Source organism: Perca fluviatilis, chromosome 18 (assembly GCF_010015445.1).
Source record: "Perca fluviatilis chromosome 18, GENO_Pfluv_1.0, whole genome shotgun sequence".
Classification (NCBI taxonomy): Eukaryota; Metazoa; Chordata; class Actinopteri; order Perciformes; family Percidae; genus Perca; species Perca fluviatilis.
The window spans coordinates 25,016,103-25,039,649 of record NC_053129.1 but is presented as its reverse complement, the minus strand read 5'-3'; the positions used below and the strand labels follow the sequence as shown (position 1 = coordinate 25,039,649).

The window sequence follows — 23,547 nt, the reverse complement described above, 5'->3', positions numbered from 1 at the left end:
AGGCAGCCTCTTTGAAAGGGTCAGCTTGTGAATGTGTGGTCTTCATTAACTGAAGTGAAGTGAGCTGAACCCGAATCTTCTCTCGATGGCAAAAAAGATCACTTACCATAATATAATCACAAATTTTATAGGAATTTGAAATATGCACTTATATATATATATGCTACATAGAAAATGCAGAGTAGCAACTCGCAGATTAAAACGAATGTGGTGATGGTTTATTGATGTGCTGAATATAGCATATTTAATTAGTCCTTGAAATATGACTTGCCTCAAATGGATAGCATTAAAGTTTCAATCTTAACCCTGTTTTATCTTCTTTTCTCTTCCTGTCTCTGTCCCTCTTTCTTTCCTCTTTGACTGCCTTCCTCTGCAGATTGAAGAGATTGTCACTCACATCCAGGATGAAACAGAGGGTGTGCCCATCAGAACTGTCAAAAGTTTCATGACCAAAATCCCCAGTGTAGTAACAGGTGAGAGAGAGAGAGACTGGCGAACCCTGCAGTGTACAAATATATACACTGTTAAAAGTGAGTCAAAAAGGGGGCCATCAGGAGACCTGTTACCAGGGTAGGTTATTTAGTGCTGCCCTCTTTCTCCTGAATTAAATGAAATTAGGTGGATCAATATATCTCAAACAAGTCCTCAACCCTAAACTACAAACTGTATTCTGTTTGTTAATATTTTTTGAGCTGCCATGTCTGTGGTTAAGGTTTGGTTTGACTTAAAACTACTTAAACAATGTTAACACACTTTGTTGACACAACAGTTTTCCTCAACTTTCTCACAAAGAGGCCATCATAATTGCGTCACACTACATCTGCCTTTGCTCCCCAAAGAGAACAGTCTTTTTTTGTCTTGGACCACGACCGTAGAGGTCTGTGTCAGAAAAACGTAAACATAGGTTGTGTAAACCTACATTAGTTAATTACTTTGCACTTTGTCTATACTGACATAATAATCACCTTATAGTGTTAGGCAAAGAGGCAGTATTAGCATAAAAAAAAAGAAATGTGTAAAGGCAAACTTACAATTCTACATAAAGTGTATAGTAATAAATGGATACTGATCTCATTTACTTATAGGTTCAACGCAATGTCTTTCTTTTAAATTCCTATTTATAATCATAATGTCTTTCTTCTAAATTCCTATTTAGAAGAAAGACATTATGATTATAACAAAGGACATAGTACTTTTCAAGAAACTTCTTGTAAAGGATTCAGAAATGATGGACTTGTAACATAAAGCATATTGCATGAGCTGTTTATAAATTTTCACAACAATCCCAATTTACAGCATTCAGTTGAGGGATATGCAAAGAGCCCAATAATGGCCGGGAATGGTGATGACAATAGTGTTGGAACACTAGAAGCAAGACCTCCATCTAAGGCACACGCTCATATCTATCTATAAATATATAATACATACACTGTTGCTGCATTTCATTCTGGTTCTGTTAATGCTGCTGCTCTGTTTCTTCAGCTGTTCTCTAACTGGAGAATAACTAAATAGCTGGAGGAAAAATGGGAGGACAACATCTGATTAAATGTTTTGAAAAGAAAGTGTGAGTGTGGAAGGGGAATGAGTAATGCCGTCCTCCTACAGTACTGTCAAGGTGCCCTTAAGCAAGGCAATCAACCTCCGACTGCTTCAGTAGAGCTGGGGCTGTAGGTGTCAATATGTGGAACTGCATCGTTGTGAATTACCAGGGGAACATGCACACACACTTAAAGTAGAAAAATAAGAACATTATTAGCCAGTTGTACCTGTCAGGTGGCGATTGAACCTTGCCTGCTGGCTGTTGTTACTTCGATTGATAATCACTTTAAAAGTATGGAGTCACAGTGGGAGGCTCTGACACACCCCAAACAAATGATGGAAACAAAGAAAAGCTATTAACGTTCTCCTTTTTTCTCTCTCAGACCATGCACTTATGGAAAATGCATTACCACAATATGCCATAAGCAGACCATATCAATAAACACAATTACTACAGCAGTGGATGGATGTGCAGAGTGTTTGCAGCTGAGTGCTAAGGGCAAGGAAAACTAATGAATGATGAAGAATTAAACACCACCTCCCTCAGGACTCAGAGAAAGCAGAAAGGAAGCAAAGATGGGATGATACTCTATCTCCACCACACAAAAAAGAAAAAGCTTTAGTATTTTTACCTATCATAAATTATCACAGAGTAATGTAAATGCTCTAAATATTGCTCTTCTAAGTGCCAGTGGGGTAAGATCATCTTAAATTTGAGCAGTTTGAGACCTTTTTGTGTTATATGCTTCAAGACAACTTCTTGAGATGAAGTAATGAAAATCTTTCTTTCGTCAGAACTCTTGTTTTGAAATTATTTAATTAAGCTTGCACATATGTCTTTTAGTATAAAGCTGAACTTGTCCTCTATTACACCTAATTGTAATTGGGAGTTTTATCATGGATCTCTTGCTATTACTTTTATTGTATTAATTTTGTTGTATTTCATTTTTTGATGTGAAAGGGATAAGTAATGGAGAAATAAAGAAACTCATTTACATTTAGCCCCCAAAAATGACTCAAGAGTAGAGATAAAAAAACAACCTTACTTTTATTTCTTTTCTATTGCCTCTCACTTTATACCACATCTTCTATTTCTTAAATCGTACTCCGAATCTCTACAGATGTGTGACCGTGCACTGTATAACAGTCTTCTTTTTCTGTCTGGCCTGTTCCAGGTACAGATATTGTGCAGTGGCTGATGAAGAATCTTTTCATTGAGGATCCAGGTAGATTTTGACAAATGATACCCGACTGCTGAATATAATGACTTCTTTGTTAAATACAACACCCTCCTATGACAACACACATCCTGTTCAAACTAGAGAATTGTATTTACTAAAGGAAATACAAATGCTGTAATAAGTATGCACAAAAACTTTTCCCAGTTTAGATTTTTACAGCCACAAATAACCAATAATATGAAAGCATGAGTTTTGTTGATGCCAAATGTACTCCAAAGTTGTGTTACTGTGCAAAATATAAAACACAGGGATACATTTATCTTAAATGGCAGCTAGATAACAGCAGTGGTGGGATGTAACGAAGTACATTTACTTAAGTACTGTACAAATATTGAGGTACTTGTACTTTACTTGAATCTTTTCTTTTCATGTCACTTTCTCCTTTTACTCCATTACATTTAAGAGAGAAATATTGATCTCTTTACTCCACTACATTAATCTAACAGATTGTTTCCGGTTTCTAAAATGTGAGGATTTTTCTGCATTGAGTTTAAATACATTTTCCTGATGAGTATCATCAGGAAAATGTACATACGTTTTTTTTTTTAAGTAACATTTTCAATGCTGGACTTTTACTTGTAACAAAATGTTTGTACAGTGTGGAATTAGTACTTGTACTTAAGTAAAGGATCTGAATACTTCTTTGACCACTGCAGCACAGCAGTCCAGTTTATGAAAGGTCAGACACAGTGTGTGGTAGGCACTGCAGGTCTTTGATATGAAAAATCTTTTACCCTTTCAGAAGCATAAATGTGGGTATGTTTGAAATAAATAGAAGATCTTTGCAGATGGACTTACACTTTACCTAATGAAACTCATTTTTAACAGAAAATGAAAGCTTTAGTGTGTGACTTTCTGATATTAATGAACGTCCGTTACATTCAAGCCATTGCCAAATTAGTTGCTACAAATGTAATTAACACTATCAGCTCCACACAAATCTCTCTGTATTTCTCAGTATAGCTATGAAGATTGTGGCGTCCGGTGACTTTCCTGCGCAGAAAATCGGGTGCGCAGTCACGGAAGGCTTGTATCATGTGGAAGCGCCGACTGTTTTGTTGTCATTACTTAAAATACTTCATGGGGGCGACAGAAACTACCCACTATAGCTTTAAGCTTCACAAGTTAATATTGCAAAAACAACACAGAATGAGCAGAAAAAAAGAAACTAGAGTCATAACAAAACCACCAGCTAGATTTTGCTGTGGATATCTTGTTTAGATGACCTGACCTGAGGCATGGTGGTGGGAGAGCGCTGTTTATTGTTGGTGCAGAAGCCCACAGCCTGGACACTGAGTCAATCATTGAGTCATCCATGTGCAACCAACCCCAATCAAACCATCTCCGGGCTGTATCCTATATAGCTGACATCCAATTAGAATGCAAAAGGATACAACAGGCTGTGTATATACTTTTTTTAAACTTTAAATGCACTTAATGGGTTACCTTTTAATGACATCAAGATGGTACATTTGTGGGTTTTCACATTTTCGTATTCTGAAAGTTTTTACATCTGTTTTTATTGTATTGCATTCATAGCTCTAAAATGTCACTTTCATGACTTTGATTTCATTGTCCTGTTATTGCTACGACTGAGTTAATTCCATCAAAATAGATATTGTATTATAGGTAATATGAGTGCTGAAGACCACACAGTAATGAGTACTACTTGTTCTCTTCCTGTCAACAGCTGAGGCCATGCACATCGGCAGTCTCATCGCAGCACAGGGGTACTTCTTCCCTATCTCCGACCATGTCCTCTCCCTCAAAGATGACGGTACTTTCTACCGCTTTCAGGTGAGCAGGAGCGTCAGTCAAGTGATAATAAAGACACAGAGGAGGCTACAGAAGTAGTGGAGAAGTATAAATATTAATAGATCATATTTACTTTATATTTAAATAGTTCCAGACTGATACTGAGAGTGCAACCAAGTGAGTCCTGTGCTGTATGTTACTCAACGTTAAGGGTTAATCTTAAAGGTTTAGGGTTACCCTGTCTGTGGAAACTCCTGAAATAGGTAATTGACTCTTACACTTCTCATTTGTTACCTGATACTGAGTTAAATATCAAATGTTGCCAAAAAAGGCCAACACATTGATTTTGAAACATTGTTATAATTACCATTATGCACATGAGGTCATTGCTGAGAGAACTGAGAAAGTATCTTTGTTAACATTTTGTGACAGCTGATTGAATTTGGAGAGGCATCTGTTGGATCAGTTTACAGCACAAAAGAGGAAAGGATTCATTTCACAGTTAATGCACAATATTAGCAGCATTCAAGATTCTCAATATATAGATTCAATTATTTAACAGAAAACAAATGTGACAATGTCTTCGTTGTGACGTAGTTCCAAACATTAGCATGCTAACACATTAAGATGGTGGACATAAAAAACATTATACCTGCTCAATATCAGCATTGTGTGAATGTTGGCAAAGTGACGTTAGCATTTAGCTCAAAGCACTGTTGTGTATAGTCTAATGGGGCCACTAGCACGGTTGCAGACTTTTAGTCTAACTAAAGGTACACATAACAGCTTTGTAAAGATAGGATGACCTTTTTAAATTTAAATAATGTGGAGTTGCTCCAGTTTTTTTTTTTAAGATTATTTTTGGGGCATTTTAGCCAGTAAAAAGAGCTTTAATAAATAGGTAAAAAGTCTACAATTCCGGGATCATCCCTGGAATGCAACTTTTAGAATGTGTATTTTTGCACACACGTGTGTGTGTGCAAAAACTGTTCTGTGCCTTTCATAACAGACCTAACCTCAAACTAATCCTTTCTTCATCCTGCATTAGTGTGAGAAATACTGAAAAGTCCAGCGAGGTTAATCTGATTGTGGGAGCACTTACTTTTCATAAAGACCTCAATCAGCGGTTGAAGATTACTTGTTCTGTAATGGAACAACACACCAATCTTGATCTTGATGACAAAAGCCCCTGTCCGCTTCTTCATTGTGGGATCCTGTGTGATCCTATTAAAAATGAATGGTGATCTGTTAAAATATTCATCAAGCGAGCGAGTCAAGCAGGTCTGGGTTCAGGCTGAGTAGGCGGCTACCAAAAGCCTGACAGACAGAGTGTGTAGTAGAGTAGTGCACTAGAATTAAAGACTCATCAAGGGACCAAAAGAAAAGCGTGCTGACATTTTACTCCTCCTTCACTGTTCACAGATAAAACAGTTGGGTTAAAGTCAGAGATTAATTATGCCAGACTATTTTATCCAGAAGTTCCTAATTAAAAATCGAAAAACAATGTTTTCACATTCCTCAGTGGGGAACGGCAAGGCGGACCGTTGGCGAGATTAGAATGATCTCTGTGTAGCATCTTCCTTCCTTTCCACGGAGTCTTGTTGGAGGGCTGAGTCCCCACCGGAGCTGGAGGAACAGTTTAATTAAACCAGACGACAGTGCACATGACTCTGCTTTGACCTTGATTCTCCTTCAAAGTGAAGTGGAAGAGAAAACAAAGAGGAGGAGGAGCACGGCCGTTTGCCATTGAAGCTTGATAAAGATAATCACCATTCATTAGCGTTACATTTTCCAGGCAAATTAAGTGCGAGGCCAAGAGAAACCCAGAGAAGGGAAATCAAAACAATTAACAATTAACACTGTGTAAAATTTCTCTTTTTAAAACTGTGATTCAAATACCCTGCAAGCTATGTCAAATAACAATCATATCAGTGTTTGTTCTTTGCCTGCTGGCTTTATTATTCTGCATTCCCATTGTTTGTTTTGCAGCTTTCATCGCTACTCTTTTTATTGTGTTGCTGCAAAACTCCCACGTCTCTGCAACACCCCAGGATGCCTCTTAATAGGGGAAAAGTTTTATGAGTCAGCTTTTCTGAATCTGTTCAATACTGATAAAAAATGTTTTATTTTGATTGCTCACACAGTGGTGCAAGGCAATCATGTGCACTGCTGTGTCTCAGAGGCAAAACAACAGTCTCTGTTTTGTGGGAATGTTTGGAAAGTGTACATTTGCCTGCATAGTTTTTGACTCTCTTTGAAATACTGCCAATTGATCCATATCTTTTGACTATTCACTTCTGTTTTGCTGTCAGGCACCGTATTTCTGGCCATCCAACTGTTGGGAGCCTGAGAACACAGACTATGGTAAGAGGGATACATTGACATTTTGTTTTTTTCTTACACATTTTTGTGTTAAACCCCTTCTTATAACATGTCTTCCTCCATGTTTAAATGATCAATGCTTTTTCATCAAATTGATGACTACCATTTGTAGTCACTGTTCCATTCTCTTTACTGTGACTATTATTGCCACTGTTCATCACATCCCCAACCGGCACCGTCAGACACCGCCTATAGAGCCTGGGTCTGCTGAGGTTTCTTCCTAAAAGGGATTTTCTCCTCGCCACTCTCGCATTAGCCACTGCTAATGCATGCTCTTGGGGGAATTAATAGAATTGTTGGGGCTTTGTAAATTATAGAGTGTGGTCTAGACCTACTCTATCTGTAAAGTGTCACAAGATAACTCTTAGCAGTTATGATTTGATACTATAAATAAAATTTAACTGAAATAGAATTGATTATCCTAGAATAGTTTTTCAATGGAAATACGGAGTACCATTGAATGGCACAAAAAGACTATGTTGTATCTGAGGGAGTGTTGATAGAGCTGGTATCAGTATCAATGTCTCAACTACATTATTTCACAGGTACTCCGTCAATACATTTAATTCACAGCAAGTGCTCATGAGGCCAAAGTTGAGTGCATTCTACACTTCCAAAATCAGCATAATACAATTAACCATACATAACTGTAAGATGTACTCCTCTGTATTCAGACCTAATCTAGGGACCAATTTCATTCCCAAAACAGCACTTTAGAAAATGATTTCTACAAATCATCTTTCATCTTCATTAAGCTACATCTAATTAAATAAAGACAATAAACATACATACAGTATACTTGTGTAGCTGTAAGTGAATATTTATAGCTTGGCTGTAGAGCTTAACTCAACCCCACACAATGTTAATGTTTTATGCAGAAATAACTATACTGTAATTGTCTCAGTTTCTACCTTACATGCTCAGGTTTGATAGTGATTAATAGGTAAAGCTATGGAATGTGACAAATGAATTAGATATTTCACAATTGGGCTAATATGACCAATATGTTTGTTTGCATATGATCTATACTGACCTTTTAACTAACTAAAGCATTTGGCTATCAACCAGTCATTCAGTTGACATCTCATAAATTATATGGGCATTTCTAATTTCATGTTTTCATTTAAGTCCAAAAATAATATTTAAAAAAAAATGTCAGTCAAAGGCTGAAAACATAGCAGTTTCTTTTTGACACGGTCTAGTGATTCATCTTGCTAAAGAGCTGCTAACAGTAAAACTATGTCATCATTTTAGTGAAGAGCTGTAGCTTTCCATCTTGACCTGAATTCTGTTTTAGAAATTCAAATGTGTATGCATCACATGTGGGAATGGCGGACTAGCAATGGAAACTAACTCATAGAGTGGTAAAAACATTAAATGGATATTGTAAACGAATTTCGACCATAAATCATATCAAAACATGGGGTTTGATTTCATGAAAATCTTAATGATTGCACCTTTAACACATACATATTTGGCATTAAAATAATCAACTTTATGCATATGAAATATTGCCCGAAAATAATAAATCTACTAGTATCCTGATTTTAGTCCGTTGATATACTGGCCTTTAAAAGCACTGACCTGGCAGTGTAAACACACCCTCCAGTAGAGAGGACCAGTCGACAGGATTAGTCAATCACCGCTACACTTGGTGCCCTTCATCCTGTCACAGAGGCAGCATGTCTGGAGTTTAGAGCTCAGTGCCTCTTCACACTCCATCTCAAAATCCTAAAGCAACACATAGGTGGACAGGCAGCCTCCACAACTGATTATAGTTTCATACCATGGGAGATGAGGAGGGGTGAGGTAGGTATATGAGAGATGTATGGATGAAGGGAAGCATGTACTGTATACTGATAAATCCCAGTCTTTGATTCTCTCTGTCCCTCTCGCAGCTATATACCTGTGTAAGCGGACCATGCAGAACAAGACCAGGCTGGAGCTCGCAGATTATGAGGCGGTGAGTTCTGGATTGTTCCTATATACATAGATCACAACGTCTTGGTATTGATCTGTGTGTCAAGCTTTGGGCAAAAAAAAAAAAACACAACCTCTTAAAGGTCTCATTTGTGTGTGTCTGTGATACTGAGATCTAAATTGCATCTCAGAATATTTTAAGATTTAATTGGATTTAGTTTAATATAATTTTTTCCTTAGAGATTTTTGATCATAACATCATACCATGTCTTCTCTCCAACAGGAGAACCTAGCCAGGCTGCAGAGAGCTTTTGCCAGGAAGTGGGAGTTTATCTACATGCAGGCTGAGGCCCAGGTCAAGTAAGTGCACTCTGTTACCACGGCAACTCATGAAACTACAATGCACGTAGTGATGTCATTCACACCTAAGGTAAAAGATAAACGATACATATGAGCAGTGAGTGTTTCTGACAGACTCAATTAACCCTCCTGTAAGGGGAATTCTTCTTACATTGCATGTCCAGTCTTATCTAGGCACCGCAGGTCTACGGCTTTAGGTTTCTGAGGTATATAGCATGATGAATCAATTTGCTTTTGGAACATATAGAAATTGGAAAATGAAGACAGAAGAGGTAAAATAAATAAATAAATAAATGGATACCTGCCTTTACAAGAGCCGTCTTTGATTTATTTATGTATATACACTGAATCCTATATGACCCACTGGGCCCCTGTATGGTCTTCACACTCTTGTGTGCATCTGCAAGCCACAATTAAAGACATTATGATCGTGCCAATTGCATGCAGCTCCTTTTTAATGATTGCTTTCTGGTCTGTGTGACCAACATTTTGAAATAAAAGCACACAGAACAATGTTCTTTTGTTCAGAGAACACGTTCTTGATATTGTTGTATTTTTCAATGGGTTACCATGTGGAGGTCCTCTATATGAATAATTAACACATGAAAAGTTTTAACGAAAGTTTAAAAGTTTGCATGCTGTAATTCTCACACTGACTGATGATCTCATGTGCAGGATCGACAGGAAAAAGGATAAAACTGAGAGGAAGATCCTTGACAGCCAGGAGAGAGCCTTCTGGGACGTCCATAGACCTGTGGTAAGCCTCTGTCTGTGCATGTGAGATTGTAGCTGCTGCCTCCCCTTTCATCCACACACTGTCTCTTTTTGTCTTTCCAGAGCTCTCTCTTCAAATCCCCAGTATTGACCGTAATGTTGTTTTTTGTTGTTTTTTAAATTTTGCTTGTGTTTTCTCCAGCCTGGATGTGTTAACACGACAGAGATGGACATCAGGAAATGTAGACGCATGAAGAACCCTCATAGAGTTAAGAAGGTATAAGTTCCAATTACAAGGGTGACGCTTTGGTAACCTCTGTTTACAATAAATGTAAAAATACTTTGAATTCATTCAAATACAGATTACTTTAATTTCAGCGGACATAAGTTGACAAATAACTTTATATCAGTTATAGCAACACTATTCCTAATAAGATTTACATTAATACAAGCAATCATTTTTTAATTACTGAAATTGATCACTTTCATTTTACAACACAGGGGCTTTCTTAACAGCTGTTTTCATGCCGTATATGCACTGTGACAAAATAAGTACACGTTGTATCTCTCTATTATCTCTCCAACTTCTCCTCTCATCATGTTCAAACGGCCCAGTCAGTGTATGGTTTGGTGGAGGAGGGAACACAGTCTCGGAGTCCCATACATACTCCTTCGCACCACTGCAGAAAAGGCACCAAGGAGGATGTGGAGAAAGAGGTAAAAATGTGTCCTTGAAGAATTTGCCAAAATGATCAACTCACATTAAAAAACAACAATTCTGTACTGTGCTTTGTAATGTTTCATCCACAAGCAATTTGTTTCATTCCCACAGAAGCATTGCAGAGGAGATTGACACACTGCATTTTACACTATGTGTTATAAGGTCAAATTTAGCAAGAGCTTTCTAGACAACTAAAAACGCAACGATGCAACTGGCTTGTGGGAAAATAAGTGTATTATGAGAAACCGTAGCATTAACATTGCCACTGAGGCTGCTAACCAACGTAAACATGGTCCTGTTTGTTAATCATAGTAATGCCAAGATACTTGTTTGCTGCAATAAGACAATCATACACTGACATTTTAGAAGATGCAAAACATTTATGTTTGGTTAGCTGTTAGCAGCATACAAAACCAGCATAAACAAACACTGATTCCTGTCATGTCCTCTTTCAGATCTTATTCCTGAACACCCAGCTAGATCGTCACCGTATGAAGATGTCTAAAGTTGCTGAAAGGTACAGGGAATTCAGGCATTTAAGTAGTAATGGTTAACAAATGTTAGATATATTATGGGCTTATTGTGTTGAATTGCATTAAGCTGTACAGGCATTCTTTCATTGTCCACTTTCTTTATAGTGCATGAGAGTTGCAAAGCATATGTATGCATGTATATGTGTTTCTAGTCCCTTTTCTTCCTGTTTGGCAGACACACTCTTGTTTGTTTGCCTGACAGTCCCATCTTCTGCTTAGTCATTTGGGACAGCCATTACTTCCCAGCAGAGCAGAAAAAGTATGGTTACTGCTGGCTGCTGCGCTGCTCTGCCTCCCTGGCCCTTTCACCTCCTGACTTCACATACAGAGCTGAGTTTAATTAGTGCTCTACAGAGCGCATAGTTTGGGACATTAACCCAAACAGTGCAGGAAACAACATGTCAAACAACATCAGTCATGCTGGGCAAAAACATTCAAAACAACTAGTATCATTCATTTATTTTTTTTAATCACTTCACATTAGGAATAACATTTCAATTATGATCACTCTTTGGGTCAGTGAGCATATGATATATCATATTACTGCAGGTGGGAATGTTTTCTGTCAGAGATCCAGCTGTTACAGTCAGATTGAACTGCTGTCAAAACAAGTTAATATATGACAAATGTGAAATAAGTTTTTATCATTATAGCTGCAGTATGTTTACTCTTCATAGTGAATGTTATGGAGGGATGCTACAGTGGCTCACATGGTGTAGGCGAGACACCACGTTCTGTTATAATAGATTCTTGAGTTGCAGTTTAAACTGTGAGCAGTAAAACATTTCCTGCTGTTGATGCACATTCTGCTTCGCTGTGTCTCTCAACTCTTATTTATCTCAGATTAGATATGAGAGGTATGAGGTTCACATCTGAGCTTTTGATCAGAACAGATGTTCCTGCTTAACAATTTTTTTTCTCATAATTTACTCAACTTCTGAAAGCTCACAAATATATCAGGTAAACAGAGGAACTATTGATCTCATCGAAATAAATTGTGACAAAAATGTGACTTGTTAAACTTTTTCTGTAAACTTTTGACCAGCTTTCAACCAACCTCTCCTCTCCCCCGCCCGTGTGTGTGTGTGTGTGTGTGTGTGTGTGTGTGTGTGTGTGTGTGTGTGTGTGTGTGTGTGTGTGTGTGTGTGTGTGTGTGTGTGTGTGTGTGTGTGTGTGTGTGTGTGTTAGTCTAATAAGCTACACTGAACAGTACATGGACTACGACCAGTTTGTGACAGCACAGGAACCGTCCAACCCCTGGACCAGCGACGATCCCTCCCTCTGGGATCTGGAGGCCAGGTACAAAACCAGAGCACACATTTCAGTGTTAAGAATGTACAGAGAATTTGATAACAACCATGACCTTTTTCAATTGGATATTGACATATTCCTTATTGTGCTGATTATTTTTGATTACGGAAAAAGATTGTTGTGTTATTGGGTTGTATTGTTTTCTACTGTGTTGTCTGATTGGAAGTAATTGCATTTTTTACCTAAGTGTTTGTGTTGTTGAAAGAATTATCAATATAAAAGCTGTTGGCAAGCTTAGTGCTTAGGGCAAAATAAAAGCTATTTTCCTTACTACAAAATGCTTGAGGGTCGACTGGAAAATATTTTTTTACTAGACACTGAAATTATGTTTAATTGTTTGTTTTTTCATAACATTAATGTCCCTTTGGGATGGTTTGTGTCACCTTACTCTGATTTCTGGCTGACGATATTCTCGGCTGCTCAAACATTTAAAGGGAAAGTCCACCGATTTTACCCATCAAAGTGTGTTTACAGGTCTTGGGGTATTCTACTGCATATGCTTTTTGTTTTACAAAAGAATTCTGTGGCTCCAAAGGCAGCTGTGATAAATCTGATAAATTGCCTCAAGTGATGCCACTCGAGTCAGCTAAAATCTGAGGGTGCATGTATTTAGAGAGAAGTCTGAGTTTACCAGACTTCTGTAACCAGTTCCTAATCTCTGCTTGATGCTATAGTGCCTTAATGCTACATTAGCTGCCATGAATCTCCGACCAAACTGTCAGCGGTCAAGTTGCATAGTGGGTAATCTAGGTGTCAGGTTTTGACAAGGAAAAGCTGTCCATCCTGAGTCAGAAAATGTTATAGGAGTGCATTGCTAAATCAGTGGAGTACTCTTTTAAATTACATCAGGTATGTACAGTATGACGAAATTTGCCAGACTTTGCCAGCAAAAAAGGTTCAAATGTAATTTATGTATGGATTTTTATTAAATTCTAAGAACCAGTGATAAAAATCTTACATATTCAAACTTTTTAGAAATATTATCTTGAACAGAGGCACAATAAATCAGATCCCTGCTGTACAATCAATAGTGATTTACTGGATATATCTAGGTAATTCCTTTAAGTGATTGGCCAATTTCTGAAGCAGGGAAGAAAATTCAGAGGTCATTCAGCTTACTCGATCAATCCAAATCAAATAATCCACCTCAGTTTATGGGTTACAAACACATATTGGACAATGTCAAATTATTCATCATCTATTAAAATCTTATCTAGAGATATGAACGTAATGAAATAAAGTTTTATATCTTAGAGAGGGCAGTCGCAGCTCTCAGCAAGTTGCACTAGGCTCTGCAATCCTGGCCTGAGTTATGCAGGAATTAAATAGAGCAGACGTTTAATCATTGTGCCTAATGTAGTTTCATATTTCAGCTGAATTGATTAATTGCAGGATAGGAAAAAAGATATTCCCTGCGGAGATTAAAATTGATTGATTTCAGATGAAAGTTACTCAGCTTTCCAGCAACCAATTTCACATCAACATCAGCCCTTTTAGACGACTGACCGCATTTTAGGTTTTACAGTCTTATCCCTTCCTCTATATTTATGTCAGCTTTCCATACATTTCTCCACCATAATTGTATATCTTTAATACATGTTTAATCTCAACCTCTGTTGATGTTTATATTGCTTCTGCCCTCTCTCTCTCTCTGTCTCTCTCTGTCTCTGTCTCCATCCCCATCCTCTCCCAGTAAGGAGCCCAGTCAACAGCGTATGAAGAAGTGGGGTTTCTCTCTGGAGGAGGCCCTGAAGGACCCTTCAGGACAGGAGCTCTTCCTCAAATTCCTGGAGTCAGAGTTTAGCTCAGAAAACCTGCGGTGAGCACATGAGATATGCAGTAACCATCTCCAACCTTTTTATGTTATGGTGATTTTTGCCAGTTCATGAACACTTTTGCCTTTTCTGTTCCAAACATGCTGTGCTCCAGTAAAGCACAGTTCAGACCAAAAGATTTGCAAAACCGTTTTACAACGTTGTAGGGGAAAGTTGCAGCGGTCTGAACCGGCCCGTTTCAGCTCGACTCAAGCCAGCTGATGGCATCGCTGCTACTCAGCTGGTCAAGTCGCCATAGGCTGGTTTTAGAACGTAAGGGATGTCACCTGTTTCACCAGCCAATAGAAAAGTCAGCTTGTAAAGTCTGCTACGATCTATAGAACGTTTTTTCGTTTCCGCAACGTTGCGGAATGTCACGTTGCAAGTAGTTGCAAGTTCTAACTAGTCGTGAATTTTTGGTCTGAACTGGGCTTAAGTGAGAAAAATCATGTGGTACATGGTAGTGGCCCATTTTACGTTTAGGGTTTTCTGTCAGTAAATGGAAGAAAGTTGTATTTTTTAGGGAAAGTTTATTCCGCATTAGAACAATTCAACATGCTGACATATGGTTCTTTGTAAATTTGAAGCTGTACAGCAGCACTTTTCGTGTATTATCTTCCTTTGACATTGTGAACAGAGTATAACTGTTATTCAAAAGTGTTCACTGCTCTGAAAATAGCCAGAAACGCAGATTTCTCTTTGGCATCCCTATTTATTGTTCCACTTCCAACCTACTGTTTCAACCCACTTGCACACTGTAAATACAGGAAGCTACAACAATCAAATAAAACTTCACTGATCCCTGTTGAGAAACTTGATAGAAAAGAGCCATAAAGAGCTATGTGAGTATCTAGAATAGAATAAAAAATTATTTACTTGTTTGTGTTTTCACAACCTTAGTAGCTCTTTCACTCAGCAGATTAAATTGTGGTGCATACAAATAGAAGATGAAGTATTAGTTCCACATTATGGCAATAAACTCATACATTCACACAATACCACTGTGTGTGTGAGCTGGAGCCAGGCTTCAATTAGCCTAGCTGAGCATAAAGACTGTAAATATAAATACCTAACCTGGCTCTCTGCAAAGTTCAATAATAAAGCAACTTGTATCTTGTTAATTGAATTGAACACAACAGAAATGTGAAAATGACAGTTGTGGTTTTAGGGAAAGTTATGTTGTACGTAGTTCTTGACTGATACAGATTTCATTCTCTATGACATAGGGCAGGGCAATAGATCAATATTCGATATTGTGATATGAGACTAGATATCGTCTTAGATTTTGGATATCGTAATATCGTAGTGTTTTTTTCTGGTTTTAAGCGCTGCATTACAGTAAAGTGATGTAATTTTCTGCACTTACCAGACTGTTGTAGCTTTTCTATTATTTGCCTTTAACTATTTAGTCATGATATCCACATTATTATTAACACTATCTAAAATCTAATAGTACAAATATTTTCTTAAAGCATCAATTGTCAACCCTACAATATCACCACAATATCGTCATCGAGGTATTTGGTAAAACATATTGTGATATCTGTTTTTGTTCCATATCGCTCAGCCCTACTATGACATGGATGTCTATAGTTAATGAAACTAAAAGTATTTATTAGCTACAATTTTATTCTAATCTCTAAATGTATGGATAGTCAATAAACAAGAAACCTGAATTTTGGAAATATGCATTGGAGTTTATGATGGTGTGATAATTGGACCTGTATTCATCCATCCATTCATCCTTTCACCGTCTCCTCATTTGACAGTTGAAAATCAATCGCTGCTCTTCCATATGAGATAAACCCCCAAAACAGCAAATATATACACACTCGCACACATTCACACACATTCAGGCCCACAGCATTCAAACATAACCTACAGATAGCAAACCACAACATCGTCACACAATTATCCCATAAATCAACAGTGGAGGAAAGCACCTCGCAGCAGTTATGACCAGTCTCTCTAAGTGTGTGTGCACTAATGTGCAGTGTGTGTCGTCTTCTTGTAATTTGAGGTTGTTGATTTCAGAGGTATTGCTTATTGATTCAAAGTACAGTTATTAAATTCATCCCTCATTTTGACGTACAGATTCATGGTCTTGCATTGTGTTTCGGCCTTTATGCAGCAGAGCAGCACTAACCTGGTGTGTTTGTGATGCGTATGTGAGTGAGAAGAAGGGTGAGGATCTCTGAGAGAGAGAGAGAGAGAGAGAGAGGACCTGTTAGGAATCAGTCTTGGAATGAACTGTGAGAGATAGCATGGAGGTTGTTGATACCTCTAAGCTACAGAAGAAGGTAACACACACACTACACATGACCGAGAGAGCATACACCCTTATCACTACTCATCTCTCGGCTATACTCACCCCTCTCTCTCCCTCTCTCTTATTCCTCTTTTCCAGACCTTTAGTTGCTTTTGCTTTTATGAGGGAGCGTTTGGAAGAGTACTACTGAGGGAGAGAGTGACAGCAAGTGAGAAATAGAGAGAGAGAGAGAAGCAGACCCCAGAGGGTTTCTCTCTATATTATATATCTGAGCCAGTCCACAGATCAATATAGATACAAGCTAATATTGGAGGCAGTCAGCCTGAGCCTCTCTGCTGCCTCTGGTGTTTAACACAGTTTATTATAACCCTTTATATCATACTGGATATTTACTAGTATGAAAGTCCAAAAAAGCCCCCCAAAGCCCCAGTCCATTATCTAAAATGAATGCCTTAAAATGTTAAATGCCACCATTGAAGTCTTTTTATTCCCTCTTTGTCTTTGAAGAGTCATTTCTATACTGCCCGATACAGTTTTACATTCACAGATATTTATCTGCTTATTTTGTCTTAAAGAAATCTTAATTTTAAAGTTTCTGAATCCTTCCTATTTTCAGTAAAAACAAGTGAAATGATCGATTAACGATTAAAGGTCCCATGGCATGAAAATTTCACTTTATGAGGTTCTTTAACATTAATATGCATTCCCCCAGCCTGCCTATGGTCCCCCAGTGGCTAGAAATGGTGATAGGTGTAAACCGAGCCCTGGGTATCCTGCTCTGCCTTTGAGAAAATGAAAGCTCAGATGGGCCGATCTGGAATCTGCTCCTTATGAGGTCATAAGGAGCAAGGTTACCTCCCCTTTCTCTGCTTTGCCCGCCCAGAGAATTTGGCCCACCCATGAGAGACATCATGGCTTTCAAACGAGCAAAGTGGCAGTTGGTCAAGGCCACACCCCCACCCTCCACCTTGCCCCCCCTCTCTTCCCCTAAATAGCTACAGACACAGAAATGGCACATACTAAGGAAAGCTCATTGTAGGACTGGCTCTAGTGGCTGTAATTCCGCACAAAGGCTGAATTTCGGGAAAGAGACTTCAGATACAGTATTAGGGGACCTCTAAGGTCTATATAAAAGTATCCAAAGAGCACCATGTCATGGGACCTTTAAAGATGGTTATATTCTGTTGTGTGAAATGCTTAATCATCAATAACTTTTAATCTTGCAGATAAATTACCACAGACAAATACATTCTGTGCATTGTGGATCATTGTAGTCATGTGAATCAGGTTGTTTAGAGACTCTATAAGTCAAATAATTATCAGAGGTGAATTTGGTCTGTATTGCAGGTTCTGGTTGGCAGTGCAGGACCTGAAGAGGATGCCCCAGCAGGACGTGGCACAGAGGGCACAAGACATTTGGGCCGAGTTCCTAGCCGAGGGAGCACCCAGCTCCATCAACCTAGACTCCCACAGCTACGAACGCACAAGCCAGAACCTGAAAGATCCCGGACGATACAGCTATGAGGACGCACAGGTAAGAAAACACAAGCTACAGGAAGAAAGGGAGGAGGAATAGTAATTTAGATCATGAGTTCAGGTATTTTTAGAGGGACAGTTCACCCCAAAATCTAAAATACCTATTTTTCCTCTTGTGTTATTTTTTGTATTCATTTTGTATAGTGCTGTTTTATCAATCTAGATTGTTTTGGTGTGAGTTGCCCAGTGTTGGAGTTATCGGCCGATACTGCTAGCTCACCTGAGCTAGCTAATGTTACGGCTCAGCCATTAATTTTTACATCTCTGCTGTCACAAGCAACGAGCCTATCGTCCATGAGTATGCTTCCTTCTGCGGTGAATTGTCCCTTTTTAACAAGTTTTTCAAAACTAGATTTGGAAATCAGTCATCAAACCAGTCAAATATCCTCATTATACAGGCCTCTACTGTAGTGTAATAACAATAATATTAAAGTAGTCCTCGTGTTAATGTGGACCCTTCTGAAAACCCCAGAGGCAGGGAGTTTTAATGAAACATTTCACAATAAAATGTATGCAAAAAGTTACTAAAATCCCTTTAAAACCTCATTAACTCCATCATCCACCCACACAGAAAAAACAATATCTACAACTGCCATTTATAAATTACATTCAAAAGACAGAGCGAGAAAATAATCCATGTACTTAAAATACCATGCAGAGTCTCTTTTCGTGATGCAAGGGCCAAGCTTCCTTATTCCCACCTGTCAGCTGAAAGGTCAACTTGTCTGACCAAACGACCAACCGACCGACCGACCAGCTTAGCATACAGACTGTAAATGGGTAAACGGCTAACCTGCATTGACTATTTGTATTTTTAGGTGGGGTTGTATGCAGAACTATTTCTTAGCCGAACTTTATACCAACCTAAGTCAATTGGTTGCTGACTGTAGCTACGCATTTCCCAAAATGTCGAATCATTTACATTTTCTGTGGAACAGTATTTCTCAGGCACATGCAGTACATACTACATAGAGTACTGTAGGCCCAACCTGTATATAAAAGGGAGTATACAATAAAAACAAAACTCAGTTCCCCCACCTTCACTCACACTGCAGGGAGCTAATTTAAGCGCCACTCAGGGCGGGTTTATCACCCTTTTAATTTATATCTCTTCAGGTGATCAGTGTCAGTGCTGCCTCTTCAGAAACTCTATCCCACACTGTTGTATGCCCCATTTGTCTTTCTTAGACACTTCATCAATATCCACTAATGGGTTTATATTTTGGAGTCATTTCTAGAGTATACGCCTCATTGGGAGATAGATAAGGTTGGTGGAAAGAAGTGTTGGGGGTTGGGTGGCGTCTGTCAAATTTCCTCTCCTGTTACACTCTTAAAAGGGAAGTTTAAAAAACGTATTTCTCCTGTTAGTTGTCAATGTGCTCCTCAGTGACTGTCTTGTTTAGTTTACTCTGACTGAGTTTGCAAGTCATGTACATCATTAGCACAGAACCATATTTATACAATTTCTGGCAAACATTTAGACCCATGGGTCTTCTCTCTCTCTTTGTCTTTCCTGCCTCTTATCTCTCCATTAAGGACCACATCTACAAGCTGATGAAAAGTGACAGCTATACACGCTTCCTGCGCTCCAATGTGTACCAGGACCTGCTGATGGCAAGGAAGAAAGTAAGCGTGTGTCTGTCATCATCCCACGGGTCAATTTCTGTGTAAATATCTTGTATAAACTAACTGTATGATTGCACAAGGCATTGGTAGCACAGGAACTAAAGTGTACTTATCATGGTCACTTTGTAAAGGGCCATCAAAGAGACGAGAATGCCTCTGTATATAATAACGCCATACTAAATGCTGTACAGCATTCATGATTTTTGCATTAATTAATTGCTTTGACAACTTCTAACAACCATTTTAGAATGGAAAGTTACAATCGCAATCTGTTGGTGAACTGACCCTTTAATGTGAACACATTTGTTGAGGTGTGCAAGATGCATGCATATATATATATATATATATATATATATATATATATACACATACATACATACATACATACATACATACAAGCTTTGAACACTAAAATGTTGAACTCTACCCCCTTTATTTTCCCTTCTTACTTTTTCTTGGACTCTTCAGCCTGAAACAGAGCAGGGACGACGCACTTCTCTGGAGAAGTTCACTCGCAGTGTGGTGAGTGTCCCTCTGCTTTTAACTCTTAAACTGCATTTATTAAAGTACAAAGAGTTGTTGTACACTACACTGCTTTATTATATCCCAGCAGAATGAAAGACTTAATTAGTTTACTAGTCATAAAGTATTTTTCAGGATTACTTTAGTTATTGCTGTTATAATCATGAAAGCTACTAGATCCATTTGTACTTGCGTTTTATTGTAACTATTGCCTGTGCTCATTAATCAAACATTTTAACTGATACCCTGACTTTTATTGTTGCTGCACTTATGCTCTTTCCCTGAGGGGACATGTTCATTTTCTTAGTATTAGGTTGCACTATTTGTCCAGCTTTATAACTATGAACAAAGAATTGCTTGCAGGAATGAAATGTATAAAATGTGTATAATAGGAGGATTTGAGAATGTAAATTTCAAGCTAAATACAAAGTAAGAGGATTAATAACATCCATGTGCTCTACACTATTGGCTTCATTCATGTAGTCCCTGTGTAAGGACTTTTGTTTGCTATGCTGCTTGCTTTTTCATTTGTTGCCTACTAACTATCCATCACTACTTGATACATTTTTTCTTAAAATTTTCCTTCCACGTTGCTTTTTCAAAATCCACAGAAAAGCTTTGACCTCGATGGCATTTTGACAGCTGTCCCCCTGACTTTCCTCTCTGCTTCCTACCAGGGCAAGTCACTGACGGGCAAACGACTGACGGGCCTCATGCAGTCGTCCTGACAAGGCCTGGATGAAGAGTAGGAGGAACCATACCCAGAAGAGCTGCTTACCCTGGGGGTCCAGGTGGATAAGGACCCTGGGGTATTTGGGTGTGGCTGTGGGAAGCGGTTGAGGGCGCCAAACGAGCCGAGACCGCCGGAGTGGACCACCACCACGTTTGAACCTCACCTCAGATCAGTTCAAGAGGGCTGACAGCATGCAATAAGTCACCATACCTGACACCAGGACAGTGCTGTCACAGTGTAAAGGATAAACACTGCTACTCTTCTTAGGTTTCTACTCAAAAGCCTGCAACACATCAGGCTTTATTTCTCTCTTGTTGCTTTTCTCTACTATCTACACTAATATGGTAGCTGAAGACGCTATCGCTTTACTTACAGTGATATAAACATGGAATGCTTGAATGCAAATGAGACTTAGATTAATGCTGTAGCTAGTTGTTTTATCTCACGTCATTCACTAGGATGATATAAGGGAACGAGGGATGAAGAGTAAACACTCGCACTCTTGAGCTGAACTGCTCAATCTTCACATTGATGGCGGTCAGACTTTTTGCTTTAATGGTGGAACAGGTGGAGTAGTCCACCAACTGTTTAGTAAATGAGCTTTTTGATCAATCTGCTGATATGGGATGACATAACAAATAACCTCTGTGTGTCCAGTAGTGGTTTACAATGTGTGTTTACATTTAATTCAAGCTAATTTCTGTTTTCATGCTCATTACAGACTGATTAAAACGACGGCAACTTTAGGAAAATTATAATTTTTTCTTCATTTTTTTTAGCTGCAATAGCTGTTTTGGAGTGTCATGGCACTGGCAACATTTCTTATTTATTTATTAAATTATCGCACATCTATGAAAAAAATCTAATTTCATGAATTATCACTGCCACCGTCTGTTTTTAACTAACATTTCTCCAAAGCCTTGTAATAACTGCACTGAACAGACAGAGGTGTAAGCTTGTTGTCATAAAAAGGTAAGGACTGGTTGATCATTTTCCAAAAACCATTGTAGGACTTTAAATGAGCGAGTTGATATAACGTTAGGCTTTACTCTATCTTCTGAACATTCCACTTCAGGCAGCCACAACAAGGCTCTAGTGGGCTGACCTCTAATCATTCTCCACCTTATGTAAAGAGGACCATGATAATAAAAGAGGAATGCACAATAAAGTGAGTGATTTGGCCTGTTATTTCACGTGTCCATTTAATTCCTACAGGAGCTGCAAAGAAATTCACCTTTACATCACATAAAATGGAGAAATGTCACGTTTTCAGACAAAGCCTGAGGTAATGGACTTTGAATGCAGTTCCACCCAACAGGTACATCTTTGCTCTTTGTAGTCACATACCACCATCTAGTGCATCTGGAATGTCAGTGCAGGGAAATCTTATTCTTGGTCTTACAGCCTATGTGCAGGAATCTTTTTATTTAATACCTTTTAAGACCTTATTTAAAACTCTTTACATATATTTCAAGACCTTATCACCGCTTCGAGTTATAACGGTTACATCAGCGACACACTTAAACTTACATTTTTACATTAATTTTAAGAGCGCACAACTTAACAGTCTTAGTTTATGATAACTCCTGGGACCCCTGTATGATGCTACATCATACCCTTGAACTCTGTTAGGCTACTATATATTATTTATGTTATTGTCTTTTATATGTATGTTATAGCACAATTAAAGGAAATGAAAGATTTGTATAACCATAATTTGACCAATAAACTAATTAAATTAGGATCGTTGAAGTAAAGCGTCTTAAGCAATTAGATATCATTGTGATGTCATGTAAGGGGGAAGTGATGCCATGAGCTGACTTTTTAGATTTTTTTGACATACTATACTATGTTTTTTTATGTTTTATCGACATACTATACTACTATATGTAGTATTTATTTATTTACTACTATACTATATGACTTTTTAATGAATTTTCGACATGCTATACTATGACTTTTCAGATTTTTTACGACGTGCTATACTGTGACTTTTTAATGATTTTTTTTGACATACTATACTATCACTCTTTTCGACATACTATATTATGACTTTTTAAATTTTTTTTGACATACTATAATTTTTTTGACTTTTTTCGACAATGCAATGATTTTTTTAGACAAACTTTACTATGCCTTTTTTGCGACATGCTATACTGTGACATTTTTCGACATACTATACTATGACTTTTTTTCCAATTTTTTCGACATACTATACTATGACTTTTTATGACCTTTTTCGGCGTACTATACTATGAATTCTTTTACACATACTATACTATGATTTTTTTGACTTTTTTTCTGACCTACTATACAATGATTTTTTTTTTCAACATACTATACTATGACTTTTTTTTTTTTTTACAATTTTTCGACTTTTTAATTTTTCCAACATACTAAATTATGACTTTTTCATGAATTCTTCAACATACTATACTAGGACTTTTTTTAGACATACTTTACTAGGACTTTTTTACAATTTTGACATACTAGGACTTTTTTAAAAGAAATACTACTTATAAATACTTTTTTTCAACATACTATATTATGACATTTTTTTCAAATTTTTTC

General features: G+C 37.9%; 1 protein-coding gene across 2 annotated transcripts in view; it reads left to right on the top strand.

Moving 5' to 3' along the window:
- The window catches only part of rgs6 (regulator of G protein signaling 6), an 85,465-nt gene extending 63,301 nt beyond the window's left edge, over positions 1 to 22,164 (top strand). For both annotated transcript variants that reach the window (XM_039782912.1, XM_039782911.1), the window contains exons 3-18: positions 377 to 473; positions 2,715 to 2,765; positions 4,471 to 4,577; positions 6,848 to 6,899; positions 8,816 to 8,880; positions 9,121 to 9,197; positions 9,873 to 9,954; positions 10,114 to 10,188; positions 10,527 to 10,628; positions 11,088 to 11,149; positions 12,354 to 12,464; positions 14,170 to 14,295; positions 17,907 to 18,093; positions 19,632 to 19,721; positions 20,190 to 20,243; positions 20,921 to 22,164. In XM_039782912.1, coding sequence (XP_039638846.1) covers positions 377 to 473; positions 2,715 to 2,765; positions 4,471 to 4,577; positions 6,848 to 6,899; positions 8,816 to 8,880; positions 9,121 to 9,197; positions 9,873 to 9,954; positions 10,114 to 10,188; positions 10,527 to 10,628; positions 11,088 to 11,149; positions 12,354 to 12,464; positions 14,170 to 14,295; positions 17,907 to 18,093; positions 19,632 to 19,721; positions 20,190 to 20,243; positions 20,921 to 20,971 — 1,389 coding nt within the window. In that variant the 3' untranslated portion in view covers positions 20,972 to 22,164. The remainder of the gene's footprint in view (positions 1 to 376; positions 474 to 2,714; positions 2,766 to 4,470; positions 4,578 to 6,847; positions 6,900 to 8,815; positions 8,881 to 9,120; positions 9,198 to 9,872; positions 9,955 to 10,113; positions 10,189 to 10,526; positions 10,629 to 11,087; positions 11,150 to 12,353; positions 12,465 to 14,169; positions 14,296 to 17,906; positions 18,094 to 19,631; positions 19,722 to 20,189; positions 20,244 to 20,920) is intronic.
- The last annotated feature ends 1,383 nt before the right edge of the window (positions 22,165 to 23,547 follow it).